At 44.2% G+C, this 20,983-nt stretch overlaps 1 protein-coding gene across 3 annotated transcripts; it reads right to left on the reverse strand.

Moving 5' to 3' along the window:
* Window positions 1-1,483: 1,483 nt before the first annotated feature.
* On the reverse strand, window positions 1,484-19,781 carry mob3c (MOB kinase activator 3C). Of its 3 annotated transcripts, none has more exons than XM_015355222.2 (5): window positions 18,670-19,781; window positions 16,505-16,630; window positions 13,278-13,868; window positions 10,344-10,546; window positions 1,484-3,727 (listed from the first exon to the last, which is right to left on the reverse strand). In XM_015355222.2, the coding sequence occupies exons 2-5, from the start codon at window positions 16,548-16,550 to the stop codon at window positions 3,698-3,700; spliced, it is 870 nt and encodes a 289-aa protein (XP_015210708.2). In that variant the 5' UTR covers window positions 16,551-16,630; window positions 18,670-19,781; the 3' UTR covers window positions 1,484-3,697. The 3 variants fall into 3 exon arrangements, with proteins under 3 accessions (XP_015210708.2, XP_069050074.1, XP_015210709.2); XM_069193973.1 differs by having other exon boundaries at window positions 18,656-19,781; XM_015355223.2 differs by lacking the exon at window positions 16,505-16,630 and having other exon boundaries at window positions 18,670-19,464.
* Window positions 19,782-20,983: the final 1,202 nt, after the last annotated feature.

Here is a 20,983-nt window from a genome sequence, read left to right on the forward strand (position 1 = left end):
CTGCACTACCTGCTTATAAAGATTAGAAGCACGTAAATGTTATGGCTATTGAGGATGAAGGGTCACAGCATTTTATTCCAGATGATCTTTAAATAAGCTAATTTAAGAAGTCACCTGTCTGAGCTGATGCCAGTTTAGTTGTTTCAGATCTTTAGAAACTGGTGGTTTAATGCTTATATGCAAAATGCGCTGGTTCTGGGCTCCCCGTGAGGTTCTGCAGGTTAGCACCTGTTCAAGCTGTTCAATTGGCCTCATTTAGCCAGTAACGAGCTGATTGAGCTCGTTAAGAGCTGAGCTGAAATGAGAACCTGCGGGCACTCTGGCCCTCCAGGAATAAGACAGGAAGCCCCACACAATGACATGTGCCGAGAAGGACTTTCTGTTTTTCCTGTTGTCTCAGTCCTAACTCATCTGAGGCAGGATAAATATCCTGACAAACTTTCTACCAACATTTAATATAATTCAAGACATTGTTTCAAAATCTATTAATGCCTTTTGACATTTTAACTAATGTTCTAATTAATTGTTCATCAAAGACACTAATCTTTTTGCATGGACTCCTCTGCCTGTTATGGTACTGTGCTCATCTTCCCAGTATATTTCCTGGCAACCAACTAAGAGACATCTTAGCAAGAATCTAGCCATTAATCTAACAAACTGCTTTTTTGTCTTTCTGTTTAAACACATTTATCAGCACAGCCTAGCCTGAACTGAAATAAAAAAAAATAAAGACCTGACTTGTTTTTCAAGTTCAGTAATGAAGTAGGTAAGGAATTGATGATAGGAGAGATGTGGCAATAGAACTAAATCTAATAAAACAACTTTTAAAGCTATAAAGTAGGTTTTTTTTTCCATTAGCTCCAGGGCAGAAGAAACCCAGACACTTTTCAGTTCAAAACTTCCAGACATTTCTGTAGGAATACGTCACATCCATCTGGAGACTGGACTTGCATCAGCTACGTTGCTTGCTGGCTTGCGGCCCGATTATTCTTGTCTTGGAAAGACAGGAGCTCCAAATCACCCTGAGAAAGAATGTGAACTGTTTTGCTTGGCTGAGGTTTCAGCTAGAGTACAACAGTTCACAGGGGTGTGGTGTATTTCGAGCTACCAACAGCGTGATTTTCCAAAGACGCTGAAGGGCACTTTAAGTACATTAAGTTAAATTTAGACAGCTGTTAAATTCTTCAGAAAGGCAATGCATCCAAGTTAAAGAATGTGAAAAACTGAACCGTGTTATAGGCACCTCTGGGGAATTCGTTTCCAGTATTAGTGCTGATCAAGAGCAGTGCAGTGGGAGAGGAATTGTCAATGCTCTATATTTCTGATGAGATATTAGATTGGGAAGTTATATCAAACTGTATATGAACAATATTAAGCTCATAACCACCTGATAGAGGCCTGGGTTCAGACTGCCAATAGTAAATATGCTTGGCAAATTGTACTTGTTCTTCTCAGAAAAAACAAAACAAGTTTCATGTCCAGATTTTTATTTGTGATGCATTTCACCTGTGAAACAGAATAAAGTGCTTTTCAAGAGAGTTCCTCCGTCTAGTTCTCTACACAGCAAAAGATATGAGAATGCCACACATTTTGGCAAAATCTAAAGAAGATGAAATGGAATTCTAAGCAGCAGTATATCATAAAGAACATTCAGAATAATAAAAAAAACAATAAATTCCCAATTTTCATAGAACCACATATGTAGGAGTTAAGGAGTTGTTCCTTAATATCAGAATATTTGTACCATAGTGGTGCTTATAGTAATACACTAAATTAACCACTATTTCCCCAGCAGTGGCGGTGGAGCTGGAATATGCGTGTCTGTGGCATGTCCTGTATATGGGAGAGACAGAGGGAAGGAGCATGGGGAGTCTTTTCACAGGGCCTGGCGCTGACGCGTTACAGCAATGTGGCTGTGCAGCTGACATGCTAATGGGGCATCAGGAGGCAGCAGTGCGAGGTGCCTGCCTCAGAGATCAGTGCTGTGAGGAAACTGCTCACCGCCTGAACCAGGCAGCCTGCTGCCTTCTGCTCCTGACAGCTTCGTAACAAATGTGCCTTGAAAGAGAAAACAGAAAACTTCCTCATGGAGCAGAATAAAGATGGCTGACAGGTGTAGTTTTTTTCCCTGAAAACACTATTTTCAGTCCTATTGTAACCAACAAAAACATGGAAAAGAAATTAGGCGATTTGTCTAAGATTTCCTATACAACGCCATTAGCGGGACCAACGGACTTTTTATCTTAACTGCATTTTCGATCTTGTTGGTGTGTCTACGCTGCACGGATTTATCATCTTTCAAGGAGATAGGATTGTCTGATATCAGTATGTTTGCAAGTTTTCCAGGTCTCTTTAAAGCTTTATCAGCTAAAGAGCTAAGAGAAGCTGATCGATCGGTCCAGTTAAGTCAGTAACTAGCAGGTTTAGCTTGTCCAGAGGTTTAGTTGGAATGACACCCGCCCACCAGGGCCAGAAGTGGACACCCCTGTCTTACATGCAGTTATATTCAGAAAGATTTTGGGTGAAGTTATGAAATGAGACTTTGACAAGCAATACGTCAATAGAGCTTTCGCAGTGGGCCAGAGAAAGGAGTTCTTAGGCTTTCACACTTGAACACATGAGATAAAATGTGGCACAGCGAGTCGAGGAGGGTATAAGAAAACAACTTAATCTACACATGGTTCAAAGCAGACCTTAAGAAAAGCATTCAGATTGAACCACTAGAGGGCAGCCATCTAGAAAGCCTTCTGCACCCACCACATTAAAAAGATAAGAGTGTACATTTGTCACTTCTGTAATTGGGACAGTAAAACAGCACCAGAATGTTAACCCTGTTCAATTCAGAGGTATTCAGTGAGCAGTCAATATAAGAGAGTAAAAGTGAGGAGGGTCAAATCAACAATAAAACAAAACACAATTTCGGTCTGTACAATAAATCAGTTTTACTGAAAAGATCATCATGTAAAATGCATCATCTGAAAATACAGGTAAAAAGTCATATAAAAATCAGAACACTATTTACAAAAAGCTTTTATTGCTGTTAATTGTTGAAGCTCTCTTTGTCACTGAGAGGAATGAAATGATATTCAAATGCAAAACCGGGGTGCAGATTGTACCTCTTCAGTAATGTATTATTTTTCAAACAAGTCCTGCACAGTACCTACACTTAGATATACTTATTTTACTTTAGTTTCTGGTTTAGGTTTAATTTGATAACCTGACCAGTCAATTGAACCCCGTCACTAAGAAAGAAGAAAAGAAATGTACGTTTTTTGTTTTTCTGCAGGTCCAAGGTAGACAGCACAAAATCTCTCTCTGTCAGGACCCCCAGTTTTGTAAGAATTTAAGAATAATTCTGCTGTGGTTCTACTATGGAATTGTGGTTCAACAAATTCACCTTGAACTCTGCCAGAGCAGATTTGACATTCCTCCACCTTTGACACAGGAGAAAGGTTCCTCTTTGTATCCTGGGACCCACTGTCCTGGGAATGGACTCTGAAGACCTCTGGAGTCTCTGATCTCCTGAATGAAAACTCCTGATTTAGGTTCCATGTATAAGGTGGCCCAGTGATGATGTCTGTGAGTGTCCACATCTCAGTGTCAAACTACACTGCCCTACACAGTTTTGCACTGGAAAAAAACTGTTGGTCTCACGTCACATGTAAAGCTAATACGTTTTCCTAGAAATGTTTTTGGTTTAGGTGCAGATCTTTTCAGTCATTTCTTTCTGTAAGAAAAACAAAAGAGAGAAAAAGTCACAGAACCTGTCATGGAGAGTACAGTGCTGTATATACTTCATGGTCTACTACAGTATCTTTCCGCGGGTTTCGATAACGTTCTTGCTTGCTGGTAAATGTTTGCGAATTGTCTCTGCAAGGGATAATCTTCCAGCTTTCCTGATCAATACACACCGCAGCTTGGCCAAATTTGCAATGAAATGCTTACTAGATTTTGCTTTAAAAGCATGATGACAAAGCCTTTGTAGACTTGCTGAGACCCGCGTTCGAGAGAAACCGATTCCCACTGGCGTGACAAGCTATCTGGCTTGGGAGTGGTCAGTTCACTCACTATGCTCAGGCTCTCTGCCTGCAAGAGTCACAGAAGGACTGCCACCCTCCGCAGCCCCTCCCAGCCACTCGTCCTGACATCAAAGGCCTCATCACTAGGGGATCTTTTTCTTCATCCCCTAATTACCTCTAAACAAGCGCCCAAGTAGATGAAAGTCTTTTTTTTTGCCTGTGTTTTTTTGTGCAGTTATATTCAATTATCCCCGGGGATGCGCGACGGGATCGTCTGTTGTTGTTATCATTATCAAGGAGAGAGGAAGTATTTAATGACGGGAGTGATTGTAATCGCATGCTTGGCGGGAATAATGAGGTGTTTGCGACAGAAGCACTGTGCCGTTTCCAGGACACCTTCACAGCCCATTGGGAGGTGTAAATTCTTTCATCAATACAGTCCTGCTGATGAAGCTCATGGGAGACACGAGCAGCTTGTTGGCGTTTTAAAAAAAATGTTGGAGAGACAATGGCTGCTATCGCGTACACCAGAGAGTAATTATATAACCTGACAAAACCAGAGGTGACGCAGCATTAAAAGACTGGAAACGCCTGCTGTCTGTGGCCTCAGAGACTGAGCGAGACTGGTTCTGGTCAGCACTAGGAGGAGGGACTCTCCATCTAATTCAGGCGCCTGCCTGAAGTGGCGCTGGTGGACCAATAGGTGGCGCCCTTCCTTTGGAAACCAATGCCATTGTGCAGTACAGGGGGATACTGTGTTATGGGCAGTGCCCTCCTTTGAATAAGACATTAAAGTAAAGTAGTGATATTAACCCAACTGTCCTGGCTAAATTCCACTCTGGGCTTGGACTGTCTGGCCTCCCTAAATCTCCCCTTTCACCCAGCTGCTGCTCCAGCTGATCCACAGTGTAGTGGGGTGCTGGGGCAGGATGGCAGCCACACGTCACCCCAGTGGGGGCTGCACTTGAGTGATTCCCCTCCTGTATATCAAGAGCCTTAAAATCCTTAAGGATCATAAACACTACAGCACATACAGCACATTAAGGGATTATTATATTTATTATCAAGTTATACTTCATACAACAGATGTGAAATACAACATAAAAAGCATCCAATGCAGAGAAGAAACATTGAAAAACATTCACTGAGCCCTGTAGCCCTAAAATTTATCCTAAACCTGCTTAATACACACTATATCACTCATTCGCTGCAACTTATTTTAGTACCAACTCAAAGACAAAGACATGAATACAGCAGGTGTAGGACAGGTACCTTCTGAGTGAACACCATCACACACACTCCTTTACAGAGCACTAGCAATTATCCTCCACTCAGTATGAGTGTTGGTTTACAGCTGACCTGAAACAATGACCGGTCCCTGGCACTCAGAGGTCAAGGGGTATAAATGACCCATCTGTGAAACATGTTGTTGGGAAACCGCGTGTTTCAGTCCCACTCCTGTTAGTCCCTTTGCAGAAACAAGGCTATGACTTGGATGAGCTCTCCCGCTTTGCGGAATGAAGGGAATTACGATCAAAGGACAACATCCTGATTCCAAAATGGTTAATAAGAAAATAAAATACAATTCCCCAACTCCCTCTATCCCGAGTGCAATCAGTCGGTTTCTCTGTCTGTGAGCAGGAGAAACGAGGGAGTAATAAACTAATTCCATTCTAATGAAGGCTGATGCTAAACACAATTAAGGAGCCAAGGACAGGCAACAAAACTATCCGCTTCCTCGGAAAATCTTCACAGGAGGCAGGCTGTGGGGAAAGGCCAGCTGTCTCTATTGGCCGCAGTTTCCCCCGACAAACTGAGGGTCGGACCTCTCAGCAGGATGACAGCAGTAAGGCGCTACAGGTGATAATTACAAATGTAAGGTAACATGGCCAGGCTGTGCTGCAGAAAGACTGGATTGGAATAAGTTGGTTTGAAGAGAGACCTAAAATCTCTTGCACGATGCTGAGATCTTAAACTGCGTGCTTGCTGATCTCAGTCAGCCTTTTGGATGGCTTTTTCAATTCCCCATAATTATCAAAACAGGATAATGATAATAAAAACCAATTACCACCACTGCAGGGTTTTGGCACTGGCTTGTGATGTGTTCCTTTCTGCTGCTTAGTGTTTGCACATCTTGGGTTAACAAAAGAAACTGAGAATCAGATGTGCATTTTTAACACGCTACTGTTATGTGTTACCACAAACATTCCAGTCCCCAAAAAAAGAAATTCTGCAGCATGGATAGAAGGTAATGAGAGGATTTGAAAATTAAGGATGCACAATGTTCTGAACACCATTAGTCCAGCACTATGCTCCTGATCCTGTACATCTCTGCGTATTTCCCCAGCTTCCCCCTTTGGCTTGCAGTCTCCAGGAATATGTCCAGTGGCAGTCACTTATTCTGATGAATTGTTACAGAGAAATGAAGTAGAAGGAAGGGGAATACATTTTCACATCCAGATTATGTTTTTTTATTGGTTTGCGTTTTATCAGAAACTGCATCTAAATTGGGTGTTTGTTTAGTTCCTTAGATTTAGATTCCTCCAGGCACTAATTAGCACCACCTCATAAAACACAGTTGTAGAAAAAAAAAAGATGAAAAATAAAACATCCTCGGCTACAAGCAATCTCGATAATTGCAATAAAAGAGGATTTTAAAAAGACTCCTTAATATGTGGAGGTAGAAAAGGCATCTAAAAGTGAAGTCACCACAGTGGTTTCATCTCACCTTCTGTCTCAAATAATCAACAACTGGATTCTGTCCTGGCTCTGAGGTTCTGTGATGGCTGGTATACACAGAACACAGAACTGCCACCATACCTGGGGGGTCTGAACACAGAACTACAGTCATGGCTGGGGGGCTGGGCACAGTGTGGCATTGTGCTCTCATATCATTCTGAAATCTAAAACGAATACAGCGGCCCCCAGAAAAAAACTGCTGCCCTGCTCTTGATAACGCCAGCCAATGGGAGCCGCTGGCTGACAGATCTGGGCGCCCGGGGCAGTGGTCAGAGGATTATTAATAGGAATCTGACAGGCCGAGATGAAACTCTACCTAGAGCGACTCTGCCACACAGACAGGCCTGCGATACTGTCACTGTGAATAGCGAGAGAGCTGCACAAACTCCGCTGGAAGGTCAGACTATTAATGCTGAGTATTCTCCCACCCTGACTGCATGGCATCTTGGCCCCAGCTGCAGGATTTAATTGTACACCTGACAGCATGCGCGCTGTGAGGCATTTCATTTTCTGTGCCGTCAGATAAAGACCCTCTGAGAATTGGTGTGCATGAGCTAATACTGCAAAATTACACTCTTGATCTTCCTCTTAGAGAGACTGTTTTCAGGCTGCCCCGTCAAACTAACGACCAGGGTCAGACGGTGCTTTTCAACAGTGCGCTCGGTTTGTTCAAAGAGCCGTCAGCCCCATCTTAACTTTTCAAAGATCTCAGATTCAGCTCAGCCTTGGTATACGAAAAATCAGGCAAAAACGTGAGTATAAAAAAGCTTGTAATCTCTTCCAGCTGCGTCATGCAAATTGTAATCACTTCCAGACGTCCCGATATTTACAGTTGTAAACCTGTAGAGCTTCCTATTTTTTTTTTTCATTTTAACAGCTCATAAAAACGTAGCTCTCTATAACTGCAGCAGTGGCAAAAGCAAAGGTCACAAACTCTATGGGAGGAGAAAGGGAAAACTAGTATTCATTCACCAGGAAAACCATGAGTCTATCTGTGATAACGTTACACTGGATCCGCTTAAAACTTTGTACACAGAAACAGAAAGCAGCATTTAATTGAACACAGAACGGAATTTCTGATTCAGTTTGAAATGTTTAATATATCTGAAGTCATGCACTTTGTCACAGGACAACAGCATTACATCAATTTCCCTACGGGATTAATAAAGTATTATTTATTATCTATCTATTAGCAGTGCATTCTCCAGTCACTAGTCTGCTCCAGATTAGAGGTCTCTGGTTACCAGTCACTGGTGTCCTACTGTACCTAGACGAAAGGTTTGTCTTTACTGGTCTGGCTTTACTTTTGAGAATTTCAGGTCATGAGTTTCTTGTTGAGAATTCAATGCATGGCAATGAGCAGCTGTATAGAATCAGCCAGGGGCACTCCATGTTTCGTAAATGTAGTGTGGGTTTATGAGCACTCTAGGTAAACGTCGTTCATGTGATTTAAGCGCAATTATCTTCCACATGATGGACTTGTCTGACAGCCACACAGATAGTCAAGCTGTAGGTTCAATACACTGTGAAAAAGCCAATTCAAACAGAAGGGCCACCCAGCATGCCCTGATAAACAGTCTGGCAAGTCATCTACAGATTTGCAGGCAGCAGTAAGGTGCAGTGGTTGGGGTTCTGGTCTTGTTACTAGAAAGTTGTGGGTTCATATCCTGGATGAGAAATGGCTGTTCCAGTAACCTAGTACCCAGCTGTATGAATGAGTGCTAAATTGCTTTGGATAAAAGCATCATCCAGTACATTAGTAATTAAAGCACTAGAGGTAGCAAGAGCTTTAATTAGGATCTTGTCAAGAGGCACTGCAAGAATAAAATCTGTTCATCCCTGGAGAAGACAAAGAACGCATTCGATTTCAGAAGCACATTAGGAAATCCTCGGGCTGATTAAATGTTATGAAAAACCCATGCTTTGCTTGTTGCTTTGTTTATAGAACATATAATTTTTTAGATCCCCATAATGTGATCTCAGAGATTTGCAGAAGTAATGCGGGAAAAGTCATCCCACGCTGTGTCGGCTTCAACACACGAGAAAAGCCTGTGTTTGAAAGATTTGTGTAAAACCCCCTCTGTCTTCACTTTCTTATTTTGAAAGAAATAATGTTTGTCCCAGAGTCTTGAAGCTTAAGAAGGGTCATGTCTATAGAAACTGCTGAAGCCCCTCTGCTTAACAAATGCACTGGACCTTTCTGCTCTCTTGAAATATTAACGTTGCTCTGCCCTGTACGCCTCCCCAAGGAGGCAGGGGGACAGCAGCACATCACAGCCAGGAAATCAAATGTCTCTGCTGAACAAGTCAAGGAACAGCTGCCCTTCACTCCTGTGTGACACAACCGCACTACTGGGAACACACTGAGCAGAGCCCAAGACTGCGGGCCTCCCTGCTCACACAGATCTTTTTTATTATCAAATACACACGTCCCCTTCCGTTTTCTGTCCTGCCTTGGATAGCCTGCCTGCCCCTTTTCTTCTATTAACTTGGATTCCCCGACTGCACCCAACGAGCAGATGTCCTGAGCTACAGAGTGCAAAGAACATTCAAGTGTCAGACTGCAACAAACTTCCTGAAGCTCCGAACCTTCTCTTGCTCCAGTTGATCACGCTGGAGGTGCTGTTTCTTTAAAAGACACCTGTTTGGCAATGCTCTTTCAAATATCAGCTCTCTTTCCTGCACAACAGTGTCTCTACCTTTACATTGGGTACCAGGAGTTGAGCATTCTGTACTGGGCATCAAGTTAAGGGGATGTAGAGGTTTGTCATTGAGCCGGAAGAGAGCAAGGGGATTACATAATACAGCCTAGTTTACACTTGGGTATTAACATAAGACTTTCCTGGAATCATTCATCTGGAATTTGAGGACCTGCCATTTTCGGGTTTATCCACTGGGATTTAATGCCTACCCGGAATAAAAGAGACAATCCAAGATTGATGCAAGCATTTCAATGAGGATTCCCTTCAGATCAGCTCTGGACATTAAAGGTCAACAACTAAAAAATGAATCTATACAACCTAATACCACGCTGGTAAAATTCATTAGTGCTGTTTCGTCATAGGAGTTCCAGATAGACTTCCATGAATTGTTGTGATTAGGGGTGTTTAATATAATGCGTTATTTGGTTATTTGGTTTTGGGTGGGTATAATAATAATTCCTTACAGTTATATATAAGCTTTTCTGGACACTCAACTCTAAGCGCTGTACAGGTAATGGGGACTCTCCTCCACCACCACCAATGTGCAGCCCCACCTGGATGATGCGACGGCAGCCATAGTGCACCAGAACTCTCACACCAGCTCTCAGTGGGGAGGAGAGCAGAGTGATGGGGCCAGTTCAGAGAGGGGGATTATTAGGAGGCCATGACTGGTAAAGGCCAGGGGGAAATTTGGCCAGGACTCCAGGGAAACACCCCTACTCTTTTCGAGAAATGCCCTGGGATTTTTAATGACCACGGAGAGTCAGGACCTCGGTATTCCGTCTCATCTGAAGGACGGCGGCTCTTTTACGGAACAATGTCTCCATTACCAACCGGAGGCATTAGGACCCACAGAAACCCCCCCACACACACACACACTCACCAAGGGCTCCAGCTCGGAGTGCTCGATGAGGCTGAACTCGGTGATGAAGTAGTAGTAGTGCTTGTAGCAGGTGTTGATGTGGGCCTCCGCCCCCATGCTGCAGATGCGGTCGAAGTGGTGGATGTAGACGTGCACGAAGACCCGGAAGAGCCGGCTCAGGATCTTCTTACAGACCTGCTGGAAGTTCTTGGGGAAGGGGACCCCTAGAAAGAACGAGATCAGCCTGTCACAGCGACACAGGACACAGGGACACAGCGGCTCCTGCCTTCCTTCAGAGCTTTGCGCTGGTAGACAGATCCCCCAGCATCCATGACTGCCTTTCCCCTGTAGCCAACTTCAGTGTTTACAAGTCAAATACTGGAGGCTGAAAGAACGACCATTCAAATCAGTTTCAGGAAATACCTAATATGGACCACAACAGGAAAGGCTAGAAGGGTGCTGGAGGCCTCTCTTTTGATGCAAAGGGTGTTTTGCATTATCATAGATAACAGTCCCCATTGAAAACAGAAGGCACTTGTTTCTTTATCCTGCCAATATATGTCCGGAATATGAAAAAAAAAAAACAAAATATCATATAGTGCTCCAGAGCTATCCATTGAATTATATTGGATTCTTTAAATTCTGTTTATGAATGTCATAAGCCCAGTATTCAATAAACAGTAGCACTGGTGCATTAGAACACAAGCACGGTCTCGGACGAGAGGAAGACTTTTTGGTAATTAGCCGCTAAATGATTGAAGACTTTCATCCAGCCGTTTCTTGGAACAAGCCAGGGTATCGACTTCAACAACATGACTGTGTAGCTTGTACCAAGCTCCCACAAACCTTGGTGTCAAGAATTACACCCTGTTCTCATTTTAAATGCATTTCTATGTAGCTTCCACTTGTGCCCCCTGGTGTACGTTTCAGAATTCATTCTGAAGAAGGCGGCACATCATGAAGGTAACAGCTTTAATAATTCAAACCCAATGTCTCCTGTCCTGCACGGCAAGGACGCCATAGGCCAACACTGGGATCAACTGGGCAGTACTGTCTCCACGGCAGGCTGTTAATGATTTAAACTGGCCATTTCGGCTAATTGTTTTCCAGCCAAGCCCTCAATCCTCTCCCCAGCCCCTGCAGCTGCATTACACTGATGTGTGAGGAACATATCCTCTCCCGTCACCCGGATGACTTCTTTCAAATGTCAGCATCACGATTTTAATTAACCCCTCTGACCCCTGCTGGATGACACCAAGTACAGAAGGCATTTTCACTGCTCGGCTGGCCTTCCCACTGCATCACAGAGAGCTTTGCAGATGCACCGTGCTGAACACAGACAATCAACCTGCATGCATCAATCTCCGCGACGGACTAGCTCCCCATCCAAGGTGTGTCCTGCCCTGTGCTCATTGCCTGCTGGGTCAGGTCCGGGCTCCCCCAGGGAACCTGTACGGGATAAAGCGGTCAGAAAGTGGACAGATGGATCTTCTCCACCGATGGACCCCGGCCGCGTCGCAAATGTGGTGCTCGGAAAAGCCGCAGTCCCACGTGGAAGAGAATCGCAACACACTGTGGAGCGCGAACACTGAACGGGTAATCTTACGGCGGAGTGTGGTCTAGCAAAGAAATGAAAGTGTAAGCCAATGTCAGTGCGTGGCTGTGGTGGTCAGACATGAAAGACAAAATGTAGATACTGCACCGTTAAGTACTGTAGGTGCTCTCCTCGTAATTATACAAAATTGGTTTAAAACCTGCAGAGCGGAAAATCAATATTCTTGCACGCTTTGAGCCGCTTTCAAAACCAGATGCATACTGTCTTCACGTTCAGAGCTTCTGTCTTTTTACTCTCTCCTGGTTTGGATACTTAAATAGAAAAACGTCATTAAGTTTCAAAGAAAAGCAGATGAGGAGCAAACGGACCATTATAATACAGCATAATCCCGTCTACCCAGAAGGGACAGCATGGCTGGGGATTTGGGTTGAGGGTTCGAGTGCCCAGTCCAGATATGGGTGTTTTTCTCTGCAGAGCAGTGCATTTTAATCCTGTTGCACTAATACTGTGAGTCCAGCATCCTCTGCTAAAACTAGTCTCCCAGGCAGGAGGAGATTGTTTCAATGTGCAAAACACTCAGGAGCTCAAGGACTGAGTCAGATCAGCTAAAGAAGAATGTTGAATCTACCAAACTAGGACCACAATCAGACCCTTTAACTGAAGCACTGAAAGGTCTTGTCAGCTCCTGATTATAGCTTAGATACAGTGCACTGACAAGCAAGTCCTGTAATCCTGCCTGTAATTGCTCCTTTAAAAACAAAATAAAATGTTTTTTATGTTTATTATTTTTTTAAGCATCATGAAAATGTAATTGAATGCTTCACATTAAAATAGAATAATTTCCCCGACACAGTAAATATGTAGATGTTGGTGCCAGTCAGGAAATGAACAGAGACGGGGATTTCTGCTCTATTGTCTGGAATACTACTAATATAAAAAACAATAAAAGAAATTATGTTGTCCTTAGGTTTCCTGCCCTCAGGACACAGTGGTGAAACTGTAGTTCTCACGTACGTAATTTACTGCATCCAAGAGGGTTCTTTATAGAAAGAATGTAACAAAGGCTGCATTTTTCAGGTTGGTCTGTTCAGATCGAGATGGTTCCAGCTCAGGGCGTGAGCAGCCATGCCCCCGAGCACAACAAGGTAGCACCCTACCGTTTCCAGAACAGGGCCAGACCCAGAGATGAGCACAGAGGAGGCTGTTTTTCTCTCCTATAGCCACAGGGGGGAACTTCTCCACGGTCCCAGCAGAGGTCGCCCTAACGCAGCTGCCTCTCTGCTAGGCCTATTACAGCCCTGGACGGTGCTGCGCCCAGACCTTTCACTCTCCTTTTATACATTCCAGAAGAGTGCACGTCCGCACTCGCCAGGGGCTCTTAGGCAGAAGCGCGCACCTACCTATCCGGGTGGGGAAGATGTTCTCGTTGTTGATGAGCGTCTCGATCCAGTCCATCAGCAGGTTCATGTACTGCAGGGCGGGCAGCTTGGTGGGCTTCTTGTAGAGGTGGCCGTCCTGCCAGCGGTACTCGTAGCGCTGGCCGCCGGACATGACGGGGCAGGAGCGCTCGGTGCAGAACTCGCTGACCGTGCCGTAGATGAGGTTGATGCGGTTGAAGAAGTCCACCACGTGCACGGCGATCCAGTCGTTGATGCTCTCCCCCTCGGGCAGCTGCACCACCTTCCTCAGGTCCAGCCCCGACTTGAGCGACGCCTGCGCTTTCTTGTACAGCTCGAAGCGCTGGGTCCCGGGTTCGAAGCGCTTCCGAGGCCTGAAGGTCTTATCCTTGCTGAAGACCTGTCCCAGACACAGGGCCATTCTGTTTAACGCCAGGGGGAGGGGCAATGGGAAGATTCCTGGGTATTTATCTGGGAAACCTCTGGGGGTCCTGGATTCCGGACGGGACGTCCCGACTGAACGGTCCAGCTCCTCCTCAAGAAGCAGAGCTCTCTGTCCTCTGAAGCAGCGGGTGGAAGGAGGGAGGGGTCCCGCTGTGAGGAACAGTGAGGGACAGTGACGTCAGTGAGAATCACCCACAATCCTTCGCTATCACTGAAAGAAATAAGGAGGCAACAAAATGGATTTACTTGGTCAAATTCTACAAGTCATAAAAAGAAAATAGAAAAAAAAATGCAAGTCGCTTCAGAAGCTCTGAAACGCTAGTAACGTTTTTTATTAGAAAGTTGCTGTTTATAGTAACCTCAAGCATGCAAAATCTTCAGTTTTCTATCTTTGTTCTTTCTCTTTTTTAGAAAGAGTGTGCCGAGCGACGCAGCTCCCTCAAGGAAGATGGAAGAAGGCTGTCTTTAACTTGCACCAGGAGTGGGCTGATCTTCAGGACTAGAATTATGAGAAATCTCGAGTTACGCTGAGGTATTATTTAGGGTCAGACGCAAGATTTCAGGATTCCCCATCTTGACGTAAAGACACGTAACGGCCTTCTTTGCTCCCCTTTAAGTTTGGACTGATGCTGCTCCAGAGGAAATTGATATTTTCCACACCCGTTTTATCAGCTGGGCAGCAGCAGCTTCTGTCATGTCTCCTCAACGCTGATTACTTGGAGGAGTGCAGAGGGGCGGGCTCGTGAGGCATGGGGAGCCTGAATTTGCACAGACGTGCTCATGTACTTCCCCATCTCACTTCCTGCCCAGCTGTAGCCAAACCTTCCTTTCGGCCGTGACTTCCCTTCCACGTGTTGTCCTGCACCTTTTCCCCTCCGCAAAAATCGGAACGGCGCGATTAGAAATCGTTTCGGACCGTTTGAAACAGACGGCAGGCAGGGGGCGGAACAGGACATTTTTTTTGGCCGTACGTGTGTCATCAGATCGGACTGCATTGCAAAGGCTTCCGCCAAGGCCGCACATCTGGTGGTCTGAGATAAGCAGCCGCAACAGCGGGAATGGGCCTCACAGCACTTGCTTCGCTGTCACCCGGGCCGGGCCAGGAAACTGCCCCTTTCTCGTCTACCCAGCCAAGAACGAAAAGCTTGTGTCACCATGTGCTTCGTTAACATCTGTCGCTTCCTTCCAATTAGTCATTGTCTTGCTGCGACCCCTTTCTGAGAAAGTCGGATGATTACAGATCACTAGTTCCTGATTTTACTGTACGCGCGACAACCTGCTCGCATCCACAGTATAACTGCGATTTGCAGCGCAAACAAAACTGTGATGATGTAAAATATCATCTAGCATTACTCAATCATCACGTTTTATAACATTGAAAACTAAAGGGAAAAAAAGATTTGAGCAAATCATTTTTGTAATCAATAATCTTTTTAAGTGTCTTTTAAGGACAAACATCATGTCATTGACCTTGATAAGTGATTGTCTTCTAATGTAAGTCTTGCAAGCTTAGATATATTTATTAATTTAACATGCCATGATTTCTGTGCACTTGGCCATTTCTATTATCTACTTGTTATATTATATGTCCCGATATCTTTTTTATACATGTTTCTTTTATCTTGTTTGTTGTGTCCTGCCCAAGGACTACAGATGCAAATGAGCTTCTGAGCTAGCTCTGGTGCAGCCTAAGAGCTGTGCGCTGCCCCTGTTCACTAGACTAAACCAGGACCTCTTTCTTCAGCGTGGAGTCTCTCTCCTGCCTGCTGCACGAACAGGAACAGGTGAGAGTCTGCACTTGAGACAGAGCCAGTGTGGGCTGTCAGGTCAGGTCAGGCCACGGACAGCATACCACAGCAGTCCAGCAGCACTGAACAAGCAACTGGCCTTCCGACACGAACACAAAAAAACAGCCTAAGTATTTAGCTATCGTGATCACTGGAAATATATTAACAAACTGAATGTGTAAAAAATGCAAAAGTGAGAATAATATAGAAAACATAGAAGAGATTGCTTCTCTTTAGTTCTTATTTATCTCACCATGCTGTATGTACAGTATAACCAGACAATATTAAGTATGTAAAGTCAGATGAAATGGTTTAGTGTTCAGACCTGCAGTATCAGAAAATTTATAAAAGTGTCAAGTTCCAAATATTTACGTTTTTTAGTTTAATAATGAATAAAAGAAGGAAGACCGAGACAAATATTATATGAGGGTTTGTTTTTGCTTGCTCACCTAACAGACACAGCAGCATTAAAGGAAAAGACTGAACATGGAAACTCAGTTAATGGTGTCTCCAGTACATACTGGGGGCACTGTCCATCTCAGAATAGGGCAGTATAGGCCTGTGTCACATTGACTTCAGTAAGAGTCTGACCACTTGCACACAAGCAGGCAGCAGTTGTTGACAGTCACTGAGCTGATGGTAAAAATCAATATTTAAAATTAAAGTTAATGCAATTTCCCCACATACAATAAGCGCAGAGGAATTTTAAAGTAAAGTAGCTTTTTCCCAGAAACAAACTCCTTACTAAATGCTAACCACATCTTCAACCAGCATGACTTGGGTTTGCACAGTCCGTCAGCACCAAAGGATTTAGGACTTGGATCAAATGGCCAGGATTATTCAGGACAGTAACAACACTGAAGCACTCTACCCAGCGTGCTATTCAGTGCAATGTGTTCACCCCCGGGGAAATTAAACACTGCAGTTTCTAATGCAGGCTTGAAATTAGATCAAAACTATAGCAGCTTTATAGCCTCATGTTCAGCTACAGAGACTTACTGGTCCTTAGCAATGTGTCAGTGCAGGAGAAGAAAAACAAACTCATCCATCACTTTGCGCCCAGTCCTCAGCACAAGAGACAAGGGTTTCAGTTTAACAGCTGTCTCAGTTAACTCACTGACACACCTATGAAAAAAAAACACAGATCATTTTTTTTAAATCTTAAAAACGTTTAGTCTGTCTTGTTTCTAATTACTTGCTTGATAAGAACTACAGTACCTATTTTTGACACACACAACCCCCAAACCGAAATTGTTTGAATGACTAAGTTTCACTTAATTCTATTCATTGTATTATATCTAGTGTGTGTCAGATGCAATACATAGACAAATGCAAAATGAAGGTTCTCGTAAAAGTCTGAGGATCTTGGGGCAGAATAAAATATCAACACGCTCTGCAACAAATATAATGATTGACCAATTTTAAAGTAGCTCACATAACGACTTTAAAAGCATACTTAATAAAACAAACCCTTCCCTCCCACTCAGGACAGCTTTAACCAAATAACACGAAATACGATACAAATATTCAAACGGGATGGGTGTTACATGATCAACTTATGCTAAACTCCTTCTGAAAATTTGACTAGGATTAGTCACACACCCTTTTTCACTGCCGGGATGGTAAGGGGAACTACTTGCGACTGGAGAAGAAGCACAAGTGGAATTAAGACCACAGGCGGCAACCACACATCAGAGACAGACTGAGGGAAGTTAGGAGGTGGATAATGAAATTGTCCGTCTCCTGAGATTCTACAGCCAGCCGAGCCAATACAGCCTGTCTGGAAGAGGGTGACCCTTTCCTAGCAAACAGATAATCAGACAACCTCTGAAGCAACTCTGATGTGTGAACTGGCTCAATAACATCGCTGATTTGCAGATAAGGGACTGTACCACCGTCCAAAACTTGGTCCTGAACTACTTTTCTTCATAGGGGGAGTCAGTTAACAGAGACTTAGAGGCTAGTGGGCTATTAGTCAGTGTTTGTCATTCATCTAGCTGTGTTGGGCCTTTGGTTAAAGTACAGTGGCATTTCTACATCTGCATATGTGACCTGCATCCTGCTTCATTAAGGACTTGCTCTGCATTTCCTGTCTTTGTCTTATATCCTGCGTTTTCTACAGTATACTGTACATTTTACCCCTCTTGTGCTCCAGCAACGTATGCAACTTTGTGGGGAACCGAGAAAAATCACTTAATCTCCATATGCAGATTCACCATCTTCTGATTTTGATTATAACAACATGCCAAAATGGGAACTTCAGTGTTTTTTCAAAAAGGGAATGCTGGGAGATATTTATAGTTTTTTTTTTTCCATTTGGTTTTGCTCTGCCGCTGCTCAGCAGGATACTGCTTCATAGTTCCCTTTCAAAGAAGGCTCAGTTAGAGGAAATGATCGATCTTCCTGGCAATGTGTTTTTCTTTCGTGAGACAACAGGTCTTCCCCTGAAAGGAGAGGCTGTCTGCCCTGCCTTCAGCCTCCATCTGATATCTGACACACGCACCACAGTGTCAGGAAACCAAAACAGGTCTGATATACGTTTGTCCCTGTGACGCAATGGCAATGATGGGCCAGAGGCTGAAGATTAATTCCACAAATATTTAAACTCCCCAGGCTGAATTAGAGAGCTTGTCTGTGAAATGGGCATAAAACATGAAGGAGCTGTATTAGTCAAAACTCTGACTCTTCATGCTTTACAAATCTCACAGTTAGCCTCTATGCCTGTATTGTCCCAAAAACGTCTTCTTAAAAAGTTATTGTAGAAGCCCTCTGCCTATCTTCAGCTGACAACGCAAAATGAAAAACCAAAGGAGCTTAAACCAACAGTGGAGTCTGAATCAGAAACTACTGTTCTCTGAACCCAGAGTGCCCCCAGAGATCTATAAGCCTTCATGTTTCAACATAAAAGCTGTTCTGCAGCACTACGAGGGTGAGTGGATCTAGAAACATCTGTGAACACCCCAGCAAGAGCCCAATACTCCAAAAAGTACGCACTGTGTGCCTCCTATACCCTCTTCCCAGATGGGATGACTAAGAACAAAAGTGAAACAGTAATGAAAGATTACTTTGGAAAAAAACACAAAGTGTATTAACAATTCATTAACAATATTGAATAATATATCAAAGGAAGAAGAAAATAAACTTCTTAACCATTAATACGGTACCTGGCCAGTTTCCCAGCATGGACAGATCGGATTGGAATGTCTGAAGCCGTTTGCTGTGTGGAGTGGCCGGAGACCACTGTCCGTCTCTTTTTAAACCTCCTTTCCTGAGAGGAATTAAATTTGGTACCAGTTTATTTCTGCTGTGGACACTCCCTCCAGATCAGCAATCGGGAGTTTTGGAGTCACCAGCTCCAGTTCACAGAGAGAAAAAAAAATAGGAAAAAAAAAAGTGTTTGGGGCTTCTTTTTTTTTTTGTGCTGGCAGTGATGTCACATCCTGATTTTGTCTTGCAGCCTCGGCTGTGTGTCTTTGGAAAGTGTAAGCTGATACAGGAGGGGTTACACTGATGAAGTGTGTGTGTCGGGAGGGGAGTCGCACATCTCTCCGCCCTTTTCCAAACTTCTCTGCCACTCCTTTTCCCTCCCCGTCTTCCCAAGCCATCCCACTGCCAGCTCTTCCTAACTCCCTTCTCTGCCTGAGTCAGTGAGGCACTGTGAAGGCAGCAGTGAATTGCAGTGCAGTACCACATATAGCACAGAGCTCCCTCTGCTGACTGAAGGAGGTCATTGTCATGAGCACAGCTCCAGGGTGCACCGAGAGGGCAGGGTCTGCTGTCACACCATGCTCCTGACAGCCTAGACTAGAGGAAAGTTTGACAAGAGCACAATTCCCCCCAAAAAAAGGCCTTTGACACATAAAAAAATGCTTCTTGACAAGCGTTGTGCACTGCAATGAAGGTATAATCCAGAATTGTGGACTCTTTTGTCCATATTTGGCTTCCTACACATTTCAGAAAAGTTCCACGCATGCATCTGTTTACCAGTTAATAAGTACAGGTCAGTCTTGCTCTTCTGACGGGCACTGACCTGCAGGGTCGAGCTCCCAGCATACAGAGTAGGAATTTTTAAACCCAGCCTTTCAATGCAGCTACTTCTGGAGGTCTTTCTTCCACCACGCCTTCGGTTTATTTACTATAAGAAAGGTGACAAACGACAGGAGGCCATTTCCCCAGTGTAGCTCATCTGGCAGTCCGTAGCTAATTGATCAGGGGATCCCATCCAGCCATTTCCTTGAGAGAAGCCAGACTTCTTTTTTCAACCCTGGCCATGTTGCAATCAAACCACAAATTACCATATTTGCTTAGCTGAAAACAAACAAACAAACAGTTCCTTACTTATGCACATACTGTAATGATACATAATGATGCTCTTTGTTGACTTACAACACTGTTGATCTAAATATAGCTGAAAAGGCATCTTCCCAAAAGCCTGAGAATGCACTGGCTTTTGGGAAGCAATCTCCCCGAGATGCTCTGCAGACTGACGTCAGGGCAGCAGGACCTCACTGGATCACATGATCTCACACATGACCCAAGGGGGCTGGGACTCTGCTGTGTGGCCCATGTCCCTAGAGAATCCTAACGGCCTGGGGTGATCTTTGATGCCACGAATCGAAGTGGACAAAAAGCGGATAGATAGTGACCCCAAGACAAGCTACTGTGGGCCTGAAATTTACATCGTAAATACGCGTGGAACTGTAGCAGCACAGAATCCGTAGGCATGTGGCTGAAGCTGACTGTCATTACTGTTGACCTTTGTGAAAAGTGAGCTCGATGTTTGAGAGAAGCATACAGTTGCGTGCATTAGGGCAAAATCTGAGCTGAAAACCTAAGCATGGCAGACTAACTTTTTCAAAGCAACTTTGTACAGAGTGTGTGCAGCAGAATGCACCAGCAATTATTACCTTGTTTTAAGCACGCCTACTATAAAATTGCAGGATAATGCATCAACTACTGGGATAACTTCATTCTGTTTTAATTTGGTGTTCTTGTGATGTGCAAAGTTCTGCTGGTGTTCAGTTTATAGAAGTGCAGAAATGTGGTCCTGGCCTGGGGCCTTACTCCTGACCTGGCTTGAGAGACACCTGCTGTTGTATGTGGCACCTCAGGAATAGCAGAAAGGTGGGAATAGCATCATCAGGAATAGCCACACAGGGGTTTTGGAACTTCTATTGCAGAATGGTATCCAAAACCCACATTACTCTTAAACTTGGATCACACCTCCCCCTTTCTCTCAACAAAAGAATGGTCTCCCTCTAAATCCCCTAAAATCATCTGTGGATTTCAGCTTTTCACACCTCTCCTGTTCTCCCTTAGGAGTCTGGACACTCCTCACCTGCTGTGCGTTCATTTCCTCCCTGCCCCCTGCCCCTTCTCCCCTGTGCTGCCCCTCGATCTCCTCCGGCTTCTTTCTGAGCAACTCTCCCTCGTACCTGCGGAAGACTCGCAGTCGAAACGTTGTGTTTCTTCTCCCCC

Source organism: Lepisosteus oculatus, chromosome 9 (genome assembly GCF_040954835.1).
Source record: "Lepisosteus oculatus isolate fLepOcu1 chromosome 9, fLepOcu1.hap2, whole genome shotgun sequence".
Taxonomy (NCBI): domain Eukaryota; kingdom Metazoa; phylum Chordata; class Actinopteri; order Semionotiformes; family Lepisosteidae; genus Lepisosteus; species Lepisosteus oculatus.

Bases quoted from the DNA above. Each gene is read 5' to 3' on its own strand.
- mob3c (XM_015355222.2), bottom strand. From the start codon at position 16,550: ATGAGTTTGTTTTTCTTCTCCTGCACTGACACATTGCTAAGGACCA. The intron at 13,869-16,504 runs GTAAGTCTCTGT...TGTTCCTCACAG, and splicing joins TGACACATTGCTAAGGACCA to CGGGACCCCTCCCTCCTTCC. The intron at 10,547-13,277 runs GTAGGTGCGCGC...CGTTCTTTCTAG, and splicing joins CATCTTCCCCACCCGGATAG to GGGTCCCCTTCCCCAAGAAC.